General features: G+C 36.3%; 1 protein-coding gene across 1 annotated transcript in view; it reads right to left on the bottom strand.

The window, feature by feature from the left end:
* Positions 1-13,290, bottom strand: part of LOC145291477 (parathyroid hormone/parathyroid hormone-related peptide receptor-like) — a 1,157,133-nt gene that overhangs the window by 80,569 nt on the left and 1,063,274 nt on the right. Inside the window, exon 13 of the mRNA XM_080137359.1 lies at positions 4,931-5,016. Coding sequence (XP_079993485.1) covers positions 4,931-5,016 — 86 coding nt within the window. The remainder of the gene's footprint in view (positions 1-4,930; positions 5,017-13,290) is intronic.

Below are 13,290 nucleotides of genomic sequence, written 5' to 3' on the forward strand. Positions count from 1 at the left end.
ATTTCACCGATTTCGATGACAAACAAATTAAAAAATATTGGAGTGTAAAACATTCGTTGATCTTCAGCTAATCCCGGGCAATGCCGGGTCTCCCTGTTAGTATATATATATATATATATATATATATATATATATATATATATATATATATATATGTGTACATATATAGTCTGTTTATTATACAAACATTATTGGTTACATATGTGCATGCATGTTTCAGTGGAATATCAATTCAGATAGACCCATCTCACCAGACCGAGGAAGGAAACGATATTGAAACAAAAATCCGGGTTCATTCAATTTGTATATAACAATATATCCGTGCGTTCATTTTTACGTTATAACGTTTTACTTACTTGCTCCCTGACTCACTGAATATCTCTTTACGAACGTGTCACGTGACCTGTTAGATTTTTTGTGTTTACGTAGTTCTCGTATCTACGTAACTTCGTTGTAACGGAAGTTAAGGAAATATCACCATGATTAATCACGGGGCATGTCAGTAAAAAAGATGTACAGCAAGTCAGGGAGCAAGTAAGTAGAACCTTATAATGAGAAAGTGAACCCTGTTTCTTAAAAGTCATGTAATTTACTTAGTATCAACATTTTTTTCTGCTAATATGTTAGTTAAGTCTGTAATCGATAATAATCGCCGAAAAAAGTTTTTAAAAAAGTTGACCCCCCCCACTGCATTTTTAGGGGGGGTTGCACTCTTGTAGGTCCGCCAAAATTTCGTAATAGCAGTAGTAAACATAAAAGTAGAAATTGGATCTTGTGTTTACTTTCGGCAGTTTCGTAACTCTTGTTTTCTTTAATTTGTCCTTTAGTCCTCACATTTCACGAGCGATGTTTTTGACAAAGGGGGAAAAATTGCCGCTTTATAGGCCGGAATCTATCCATCTAACATTTATGATTGAGTAGTTTTTATTTTACTTTGAAGTAGTATTTCGTTTTAACTCGTTATATCAAGAGTCTTCATGCCTCGTCTAGAGCGATGCCCGTACAAACAAAGCAGGTAGAATGTTTTCTGAAAACCTAAACTGCTTTTAAGTTTCTCCAAATGCATAAAAAAAAGAGAGAAAATACTTATCAGTTATTTTTCTTCGAAAGGAAAAGAATGGTTCTGTTTAGTTAAATCTGAAAGAAAAGAAAGGAAAATAGTGTGAAATTTTATCACGAAATTTTGCTTCGAGAAATAACTGTATATACTTTACATACGCATTATCATGGAACAAGGCTTTTCACACAGAAAAGAAAAGTGAATTTACATATAATTATGTGAGAGGGTAAATATGAGATTAAGAATCCAAACAAAATGAAAATTGAGAAATGGACAGAATGAAAGCTAAGTAGCCGACTATAGTAGAGAGAGAGAGAGAGAGAGAGAGAGAGAGAGAGAGAGAGAGAGAGAGAGAGTCGAAGGTTCTCTTTTCTTTCTTAAAGTATAGGGGACGGTGCCACTTTATTCTCACAAGTACTACATTTGCTCTTGATCCTCCTCATAGTGCCGTGTCCTTAGCGAGGTGACAACAAGTACCATTTTTTTATCCATTGATATAACCCGACGAAGTTTGAACCCTGGGCTCCCGGACCGTCCGTAAACACTTACTATTATGCCAAATAAGCCAGATAATCATAAACTGCTTGCGTTCTGTCCCCCGATCTCTATGTCCTTATTTCTACTAGCATGTTAACTTACTTATCCACATTTCCATAAACAATTTCATGTAAAAATATATTCACGTTTATTAAGTGGATTTTTACAAAATGGTGGCCACTTGTTTAAGATTTAAAATGAGAAAAAAAAAGCGATTATAAAAAAGATATAAAAGAGAGAGAGAGAGAGAGAGAGAGAGAGAGAGAGAGAGAGAGAGAAAAGGAACGAGAGAGGAGTAGAGAGAGAAAGAAAGGGTGAAACGGAAGACAGAAATACCATAAATGAATAAGCGACAAAGAAAGAAACTGAAAAAAAAAAAAAAAACGATAAATACACAGGAGATGACGTATACTGAGAAAAAGAAACACATGGGGGTGGTGGTGGTGGTGGTGAAGAGTGTATTGAAGGAAGAGAAAAAATAGCAAAAACAGGGACAGAATTAGCATTTTACCCGTTATTTTTAACTACAGTAGAACGTCACTAGAGTTAATATAATAACGGTTAAATAATGACCATATGTTAATATTAAACTATAATTAACAATAAAAAAGGGAATTGCTAAAAGTTAATAATAGTTGAATAGTTAATGACAAAAGAAGGAAAGGGCTAGAAAGAAGATAAACGATATCTATATAATTCTCTTAAAGTGAATTAATAAAAAGGAACTATGAAGTAACTTGTAGGTCTACACAATTTCGTGTATATTATTCATGCTAGATACATAATATAATTATGCCATCGCGGAGTTTTATTATTAAATTGTAATGGAAACAAATTCTTAGTTATCTGTAGGGTGGGGATTCTAAAGTTCAATTTATATTAGCGTCTTGGATTTCAAGCTAAATATGGAAGGAAAAAAAAACTCACTCCAATAATCACAGCTGTATTTGCATTTACGGGTTGTTGATCGTTGCGGTTTTATATATTTTTATAAGGTTTTATATATTTTTATATGGTTTTATATATTTTCATAAGGTTTTATTAGCTTTTATTGAATCTAGATCTTTCCGATACATTTGGATATATTTTTCTTAGCTTTTTTTTAGTAATATTTTGGGAATGGATCAGGTTTCAGAATTAAGATAAATAAATAGAAACTAATAAATTATGCAAAAAATATACGTGAGTTGTGTTTATATATATATATATATATATATATATATATATATATATATATATATATATAACTGATGAGCCCAAATGAGGGTGGGACTCGAGTCTTGGACTTCTGGTTTGTTGGATTTCTTGGCTTTTATGGGCTTGCTCCGTTGATTCGGTGTGGAAAATAATTATATAATTATGTATAAAATATATATATATATATATATATATATATATATATATATATATATATATATATATACATATAATTTCTATCTATCTACGCAACTATTATATAAAAGGAACTTTGCGTGTCTGTGTGAGTGTGTTTCACATGGACTCGAAAACGTTTCGGCCGATTTTTATGAAATTTCACTCGAAGGTACCTTATGTAACTCGCAGAGTTCTTAGATAAGTTTTGTATCGGAATGTTCTCCATAAGTATCGATAATCGATAATCTAAATAATCCGATGAAAGAAGGAACACTGATCAAAGTTAACACCTTACACAGCCTAACATCACAAGTGTATTTGAGAAGTTTTATTATCCCACAAGCCGAAAGGCCCGACAGTAGGTTCTTTGACAGGAGCGCATTCGAAATGAATGTTTCTGTTTAGAGCACAAATGAAGCATGATATTTGAGTTTTTCATTTCAAACTTAAATTCGAGCCATTATCACCGCACAAGTAGTAAGGCAGGGCATATTAAATTAACAGTGAGTATGTAAAGCTTTCTCCCGGTCCACCACGATGGATCCCCAACTAAAGCCGGCGATCAATCAGTTTGATTGAAAAATGGTCGATTTCACCGATTTCGATGATAATAAAAAATGGGAGTGTGAAACATTCGTTGATCACCATTCAATCCCAGGCAACGTCGTGTTTCTCTGTTAGTATTCCATACATCGGCGAATTGTGGCTTTGTAGATGTGTAGGATATTTTCTGGTAAGACGAACGACATTGTTTAAAATGCAATCCAAAAATAAAGAATTAAAAAATATTTTACTAAATGGAATAACAATATTTCATTTATGCAAATTTATCATGAATAAGTGTTTATTGAAAAGAAGTCTAAATACAAATAGTTGAAAGGATATTGGAAAGGAACCAAGACCTTCTACTCGTTTCTACTAACTATAACGTTACCTTGCACTTTTTGAACCGTCCGCCTGTACGAAACCCCTATTTCTACACATCTACTTAACCTTTCACTAATCATTTTTCAACACATCAAACGTTCTACCAGCAACGTTGAGCCTGGTCAGTACTGAAAGAGGTTACCATTTGGGAATTCTAGATGCTGTATGTGCTCTCTGCTTATCTCGGCATTGCTTTCAATCGTCCTAGACTTCTCCTTGCCACTTGACTCAAATAATGCCGATTTAGGAGAGGTGTGGTTGTGGATTGCGCAACCCTGGTCTCACAATTTCACGCGCAGTTACACTTACAGAGTCTTTCGAGACTAAACGGAGGCGAAACGTTCTACAGAGCACCAACCTCACTTTCACTCTCAACTATGACGCACTTCTCAAGGCCCAAAGGCCACTCGAGAATAAGAGTTAATGAGCGTAATCGGGACAACGTTACGTTAGTAACGGAAATTTGGTAGAATTTGATTATTAAAGGATTCGAATCGCCAAAAATTTGTTTACATTGAATTTGAAAACGATCTTGTTTTAGAAAGCAGCCCCGAGGTATTGTGTTTCACAGGCGAGCAGTTTTAGGAAATAAATTTATTCATGGAACTTTCGTTTAGTTTTAGGCACAGTTAGGGAGTAAGGCATGTTGTTGACAGTTGTTGTAACTAGACGAGTGTTTCTTGTGAAAGCTTTGATATACACATGACAGACCAATGAAACATGACAGACCAATAAAAACTTAAAAATTAATTTTCCGTGCTAATCGCACTGCTTGAGTAGTCTCACCATAGTAATATCTATTTCATTTTTTTTTTGTATTTCCTCATCTACCTGATCTCATACTCTTCCTATAGAGCTCCCCACACGAGGTCTGTTTTTTTTTTCCTAATGAATCTCTCCACGGATATCTCAAGTCACTTTCTCTTATGCATTAGCATTTGATTCCGCTTTTCGTCCTAAGCCATTAAAACGGGCAAATCAAAATTTAAAAGAAAAGAATGATAAATTCCCAAACCCAATACGTACGTTTACCTAAATTTCTGCGCCTCTGGAGAATTGGCTGCATTCAGTTTCGTGAACAAAACTCTTAAAACATTGATGAAGAATATAAAGTTCAACTGAAAAAAAAAGAAAAATAAAGAGTGAAGGTAAAATCTTGCCTTAGAATAGAAGATTTAAAAAGAACTGTAAAAAAAAAAAAAATTCGCATCAAATATTTTGGATTTTTTTGTATTATTTCAAGAAGATCTTCGAAGTGTCTTTAAATATTAAAATTCTCGTCTCTCTTTCCTTTTTCCAGAAGGTACTTAGAAATAAGATGATTTGATGAGAGTACATGAAACCTGATACTTCAGGGCTTAAAGACTAATATACACTATTATACAATACGTTTCCAGTCATTCTTTGTACAAGCATTTAAAATTGTCTTAGACCCTTGAAAATTCAATATGCTATACATCTTATAAGATGACTGACCGATTTTTATGATTTCAGGTTCAAATGAACAGCTACAACGGGAATTGGAATGCACCCTACTAAAGCCTGATTGTCACAATTGGTGAATTTCAAAAATGCAATCTGAACGTGAGGACACTTTAGAAGAATGATATGCAATAAAATTCTGTTTTAAACTTGGAAAAATGCCACAGAAACGTATGAAATGCTTCAGACTGATTTGGGACCATCTTACATGAATCGAACATCAGTTTTTGAATGACATAATAGATTCAAGGAAGGCAGAGAGTCTGTGAGGGATGATGAGAGGTGTGGAAGGAGTAAGGAAGTCAGAACACTAGAAATAAAGAATTTAACGAATAATGACCGTCGTGTGTCTATAGAGACAATAAGTGCACAGTTTGATGTCAGTGTAGTGTATATGTAAGGACCCCTGATCTTCAAAAACTTCGTAAAACTCGGCTCGTATCGTCTCGTACTTTTGGAGGCGTCACATTGAATCTGGTATGTTGAAAACGAATAACAAAACTCACGCAGGCAAGAAAGACAACAGATGCTTGAATTCTATTCTACTTCACAAAATATATTACAGATTTTTTTTTTACAAATATATGGTTCAATTCTTAGTAAGTTTTTAAAAGTCTCAAATCTCTCTTCGGAGATAGCGTCAGACGAGTCGGAGGAGGGGTCACGTCTCAGGGAGTGGTATTGCTACTTCGAGTTCCGCGCACAAACTCTGGCTGGAAACTGACTAATTTCGCGCGGCACTAGCATTAATAGGAATGTCAGTGTTTGGGGTGGAAAGTTTCTCAGCCAATCAAATCACGGCACGTACTTACGGAAAAACCCAGACTGCGGGTGTGCAATCCAGCCTTGTCGTTAGCTTGTAATCTGAGATTCAAATCAACATTCAACTCCCATGACCACATGGGCCATCGGCTGTCAGTCAGAACACCCGGCACTGAGTTTGTCAGTGCCAGACAATTTCATGTCGTCAATTTTGAATAACAAAATATATATCTCTGACTTTCAAACAATAAGCAAATCTATTTTGACAATGAAATAAAATATTTATATCCTCTATTTTAAATCTTTGGGATATCTTCCGTTACCCGGGAACTATTAAAATAATCTTAGCATAGTTATGCGATCTCCAATGAGGGGCAAACAACGTCCTCAGGTCGATCACGTCACAGTAGGACCTGCATACACAATTATTCGAGAGGAACTGAAGATGTGGAAGATGCACCAGTCAACATATCCATCCTATTTGACCAAGATTGGTATCAAGACAGTTCCTCATCCTTCCTCTAGTCCAGACTTTTAGTTATTCCTTAAAACAAGGAAAGCCTTAGAGACTGTCATAATGAGACAATTAAGGAGATGAAAGAGGCTGTGATGAGAGTCATTAACACGCTCACACAAGAAAACTTCCATAGGGCCTTCCAGAAGTTGTCGGGACAGTACAACAAGTGTATTGCAGCTGGAGAAGATTACTTTACAGGGGACGAGTTATATGTGTGTACTATCAATAAAAGTGCTCATACAAAAAATCTGGAAACTTTTTGAAGGCACATGGTATACACACTCACATGATATTATATCAAAACTTACATATATTTTTAAGTATAAACACACACACACACACACACACACACACACACACACATATATATATATATATATATATATATATATATATATATATATATATATATATATATAAGTCCTTATACTTGAGCTGCTGTTTGTAGACGATGCTGCATTGGTCTCGCACTCCGCAAGTGGACTCCAGCGGCTGCTTGACAAATTGAGCGCTGCTTGTGCGGAGTTCGCACTGGTAATCAGTGTGAAGAAGACGCTTGTGATGCACCAGGGTGACGCATCACCAATCACCATCAATGGCCACGAACTAGAAACTGTCGAGAACTTTGCGTATCTTGGATCCAACATCAACAAGGGAGTATCCATTGAACAGGAGCTACAAACGCGAATAGGTAGAGCAGCATCTACTTTCAACCGACTACGTGAAAGAGTATGGTTTTTTATTTTATTTATTTTATTTTTTTTACAAGGTGGTCACCACTTATCAAGGCCCGGAAGCCACTCAGGGATAAGGGTTATTGTAAGTACAGTACGTTAGTGTAGATATTTAAAGTGTCTACTTAAGGGGGCGGTTCATCAGGAATTTGTTTACGTTGGACTTGGAGACATCCAATTTGTAGTCAGGAGGGAAGCAGGCAGACGGAACAGAGTTCCACAGGCGTGTAGTTCTAAGAAAGAAGCTTTGTTCATGGAATCTACGTTTTGATTTAGGCATAGATAAAGAGTGGAGAAAGTTTTTGACAGTGGATTCGGCTAGACGGGTGTTTTTTGTAAAAGATTGGCGAGGGGGAACCAGAGATTGGAGTTCAGACGAACACCTGCCATAGAAATAACGATAAAACAAAGATAGGCTCGCAACGTCTCTTCTGTGGGAGAGAGGTTGCAGGGAAGAGAAAAGGGCATCCCCCACTAAGCCACGAAGTCTATTTTGTACTCTATCAAGGCAGGATAGGCTGTTTTTAGCAGCTCCTGCCCAAATATGGCAGCAGTATTCCATCCTTGGACATACTTGGCTTTTATATAGATAGAGAATTGCATCAGTAGTGAGATATCTTCTGGAGCGGTAGAAGTATCCCACCATATTTCCAGCGACCTTGGCAACAGACTTGATGTACGTGTTCCATTTCAGATCAGGAGTGAAGGTCAAACCCAGAAGCTTGTCAAAACATGGGGCTTCTTCTAGACGAGAGCCATCCATCACAATTGATGCCAGATGGGGATCAGAGCGTTGATGATGTAAAGATAGGAGTTTGGTTTTGGATGCATTAAAGGTAACCAGCCACGTCTTCCCCCACTGAACCACTCGTTCGAGATCAGAGGAGAGAGAATCAGCGAGAGCTTTGTCATTTACAGCCTTTGACGTGTTGCTGTAGATGGTCGTGCCATAAGCAAAGATGTCAACGAATGATTTAAGTATGTGTTTAGGGAGATCATTGATGTAGATCAGGAAGAGAGTTGGGCCCAGGATGGACCCTTGAGGGACTCCAGCATTAATACTGCAGGCCTCTGATTTTTGTCAATCAACCACTACTCTTATGAGCCTATCAGAGAGAAATGATTTAATGATAGAGAGAATATTTCCAGTCATACCGTAGCTGGAGATCTTGTGAAGTAGGCCATACCTTGTCGAAGGCCTTTGATATGTCCAGAGCAATTGCCCTGGAAAGGAAGCCTTTGTCAAGAGATTAACTAATCCTATTATATATAACCGTTAGCACATCTGCGGTAGATCTTGCAGAACGGAAACCATATTGTGTGTCACTAAGAAGGTTATTTCTGCTGAGGTGGTTGACTATTTCTCTATTTAATATGGATTCCAGCAGCTTACTCATGACATACAGGAGACTTATTGGTCTGTACTGAGAGGGAGATGACTTATCACCTGAATTCTTAAATACAGGGCATACTGATGAGGTTTTCCAAGGTGTTTAGGCAACGTTTAAGCAGTTTCGTAAGTATAGGAGCAAGTTCTGGTTGAAGCTTTTTTAACACTATAATTGGGATGCCGTCAGGCCCAGTAGCTTTACGGGAATCAAGGGTCAATAAATATCTCACTTCTCGCACAAAATGGCGCATCTACGAATGCTGTGTTCTGAGTACCCTACTGTATGGAGCAGAGACTTGGACCAAGTATGCTCGTCACGAGAAAAGACTGAACGTCTACCATCTCCGATGCTTGCGACATATCATGGGCATCAATTGGTGGGATAGAATCACCAACGAAGAGGATTAAGGCGTGCCGGTAGCCGCTCCTTGTTCCAGACACTCAAGATACGACGATCGCGCTCGCTTGGACACCTGCCAGAATGCTCGATAGCCGTCTCCCTAAGGATATCCTCTACAGCGAACTGTCAAATGGATCAAGAAGCCGCGGTCGCCCGGTGCTACGCTTTAAAGACGTGGCCAAACGGGATCTGATCGCTCTTGGCATCGATGTGAATGTGTGGGAGGAGCTAGCCGAAGATAGACCAGCATGGAGGCGTGCCTCGAGTAAGCGTGGCGAAGGACTTGAGAACCTTTGGTTCGAGAGGCTGGCGCAGAGAAGACAGAACTAGTGACTACGTTTGCTGTTGCTTGCATTAATCTTTCGTAGATTGCTTGTCATTACATTATATATATATATATATATATATATATATATATATATATATATATATATATCGTCATGAATATATATATATATATATATATATATATATACTAGCATTTCAGCCCGGCGTTGCCCGGGTGTTTGGAGGTGTATGCTGAGCAAAAAAAAAAAGAGTAAATTTTTTTTTTAATTTGACCCCTATTATGACCCCTTAAAATTTATAGTTTCGGGCTCAAATCACTTTATTAAGTTAGATCAAGGATCAAGGAACCTATATCTAAAATTTCAAGTGTCTAGACCCAAAATTGTCGAAGGAGTTTGGTAGAGTTCTTAAAGGTCAAATCGTTGAAATTTGACCCCTTAACAGCCAAATTTCTGGCTGACACCCGTCACATCAATTTTTCTTAAATCTCAGTACCCGGTATTTCAAATTTCGAGTCTATAGACTAAAAATTGACAGAGTTATTGCGTAGGGAAATGTACACAGACAGACAGACAGACAGACAGACACGTTCACTTTTATAGATATATAGATGTATATAAAACACAGACACACGCACACACACACACACATACAGTGATGATCATATTTATTGGCACGGTAAAATAAAAGTTAAATTTTGTCTAATAAATTCTAAAAAAAGGGATTAAATTAAAGAAAATAACAAAGTATATTATGTATTTTTAACTGGCGTTTCCGATGCAGCAATCGGATTTTAGAAAAAATAAATAACAAAGGAACAACAAACATAATTGCAAAAAACCCTTGTTCAAAATTATTGGCACGGCCTTGTTTTTCTTTTAGTATCAGTATAATATCAATCAATTTCCGGTTTACGTGCTTTCTGAACTTTTTTATAGCCATATTATGCTTGTTTAACGCTAATTCAGTGAATAATTTTTTTCAGATAATTTTTAGATAGCGATTTATTTAAACTATTATAAGTGACTAAATTATAATTTTCAATCGCCATGGTTAAAACTAAGGAACACAGCGAAGACGTCAGGAAGCTTGTTGTAGCATGCCATACCAATGGGGAGGGCTATGATAAGATTTCAAAGAAGCTAAACCTTCCCAAATCCACTGTTAGAGCCATAATAAACAAGTTCAAATCGCAAGGCCACGTTATGAGTTTAGAGGGTAGAGGGAGAAAAAGGATTCTTTCCCCAAGAGATGAACGGAAAATTGTTCGACAAGTAAAACAAAACCCAAGGATCTCTGTTGGGGAGATTGTTGATGAACAGAGCACCTCTGGAGTGAATGTATCTCGACATACAGTTGGTAGAGTTTTGAAGAGAGCTGGTTTAAAAGCATGTCGTCCGAGAAAGACTCCCTTATTGAAGCCTATGCACCTGAAAGCAAGGCTAGCCTTTGCAAAACGTCATATTGATAAAGATGTTGCATTCTGGAAACGTGTTCTATGGACTGACGAAACGAAAATAGAGTTATTTGGCCATAATAAAGTGTCTTATATTTACAGAAAATCTGGCGAAGCTTTCCTGCCTAAGAACACCATACCCACAGTGAAGCACGGTGGAGGCAGTTTGATGTTTTGGGTATCCTTTGCTGCCTCTGGACCAGGGCGACTTGTTAAGGTCACAGGTAGCATAAAAAAGGAAGATTATGTTAAAATATTGGATGAAAACATGAAAGACTCTGCTAAAGAGCTCTCACTTGGTCGTCGTTGGTGGTTCATGCAAGATAATGACCCAAAGCATTCGGCTAAACTGACTAAGAAATGGCTTGAGGACAATCATATTAATGTTTTGGAGTGGCCATCACAAAGCCCAGACCTTAATCCAATTGAAAATTTATGGAGAACATTAAAATTGAGGGTAATGCAAAGGAAGCCTAAGAATCTTATTCAATTGGAGGATTATTGTCAGGAAGAGTGGGCTAAAATTACTACTGAAGAGTGCAACAACTTGGTTGTAAACTATGAAAAGCGACTGAGGAAGGTAATCAAGGCCAAAGGCTATACAATTGATTATTAAATAAATCGTGCCAATAATTTTGAACAAGGGTTTTTTTGCAATTATGTTTGTTGTTCCTTTGTTATTTATTTTTTCTAAAATCCGATTGCTGCATCGGAAAGGCCAGTTAAAAATACATAATATACTTTGTTATTTTCTTTAATTTAATCCCTTTTTTAGAATTTATTAGACAAAATTTAACTTTTATTTTACCGTGCCAATAAATATGATCATCACTGTATATATATATATATATATATATATATATATATATATATATATATATATATATATATTTATATATATATATGAGTTTTTATATTCATATCGTGTAAAAAATAGATGTTTTTCAAAAACAATATCCGAAGTTCAGGTTTTCTTTAAATAGTATAAATATTCATTTGTTGATAAAACCCAAGCTTTATTTTTTTTTATAAATGTTTTGTCAATATTAACAATTTATGAAGCGTCATACATTTTTTGATGTTGTATGTGCAGCGACCAAACAATTAATTTACAACACTCAGAGTTAGATATGGCATAGTCTTTCAATCGGAATGTCGCAACGGAGACGATAATCTCAAGGTGGGCGCAAAATGAGTCGCATTTTTTGGCAGCTATGTCCTCATCTATAACAGCAAACGCATCCACAATGGCAGCATTCAGAGACTTGACCATGTTGTGGATTTGCTTTTGGTCACTCTTCGGAAAAATAATTAAGGTGGACAGAGTCGGGTGAGATGAGCGAGCAGAGGTGACGAACATCGTTGAGAAACCACGCATGAGTTGTTTTGAACTTGTGTGCAGGAGCAGAGCTCTTCTTGAAGACGTAGAGGCGTCTGGTGACGATCTCTTCCATTTAGGACTTCACTACCCTCCTTAGCAACTGGTTTTACGTTTATCTTTTGTTATGTGTCGGATATTACTGCAACATCTTGTATATTTAATGAACTACAAATGATAGACAGCTGAGACTGATATCATTCGGAAGCTCAGTTTGTCTATGTTTTATGTCTTTAATTTAGCAACTACCAACAATGATATACTCGTTTAGATGTAGTCTAAATGAACTACTGTTTGTACATATGTTATGTAATAATTATATAATAACAATAATAATATTATGTAATAATTATATTATTATAATAATATTATGTAATAATTATATTATTATAATAATATTATGCAATAATGTGTGCAAATATTAAATATCTATTTAGTATAGAAACTTTAAAAGATGCGTTTTCATGATAAAAGTATATCTTTAATACTAAAAGTTCATAATTCATCAAGTCCAATAGCCACTAGAGGATAAAGGATTGTGATGCTTTCATTTGAATGATTAAAGGATTGAGAACTACGATTGATTCACATGAGGATATGAAAGATATTTGTTGACATTGGACTTTAAAACGATCATACTGTAATCTATTTGAGAACGTTACCACAGTAACATCTTCAACAGGCAGGAACTTCTTGGAAAGAAACTTTATTCATGGAATGTGTGTTTAATTTTAGATACACACAGAAAGAAAGTATAATGTTTTGCAGTGTTGGTAGCAAGACGAGTTCTCGCTGAGATATTTTTTTTGGGGTGTGGAGACCAGAGCGTAAATCTCAGTCGAGTATCTATCATAGAAATCTCGACAGAGTAGAGGCGAGCTAGTAATGTCTGTTCTGTGCAAAAGGGACTTCAGGAAAAGGAAGAGATTTCGAAGTAAATTTTGTACTTTGTCGAGGTAAGAAATAGTGCTCTAAGTGGCATTTC

This window comes from Euprymna scolopes, chromosome 12, assembly GCF_053919585.1.
Source record: "Euprymna scolopes isolate OS-2025 chromosome 12, ASM5391958v1, whole genome shotgun sequence".
NCBI classification, from domain to species: Eukaryota; Metazoa; Mollusca; class Cephalopoda; order Sepiida; family Sepiolidae; genus Euprymna; species Euprymna scolopes.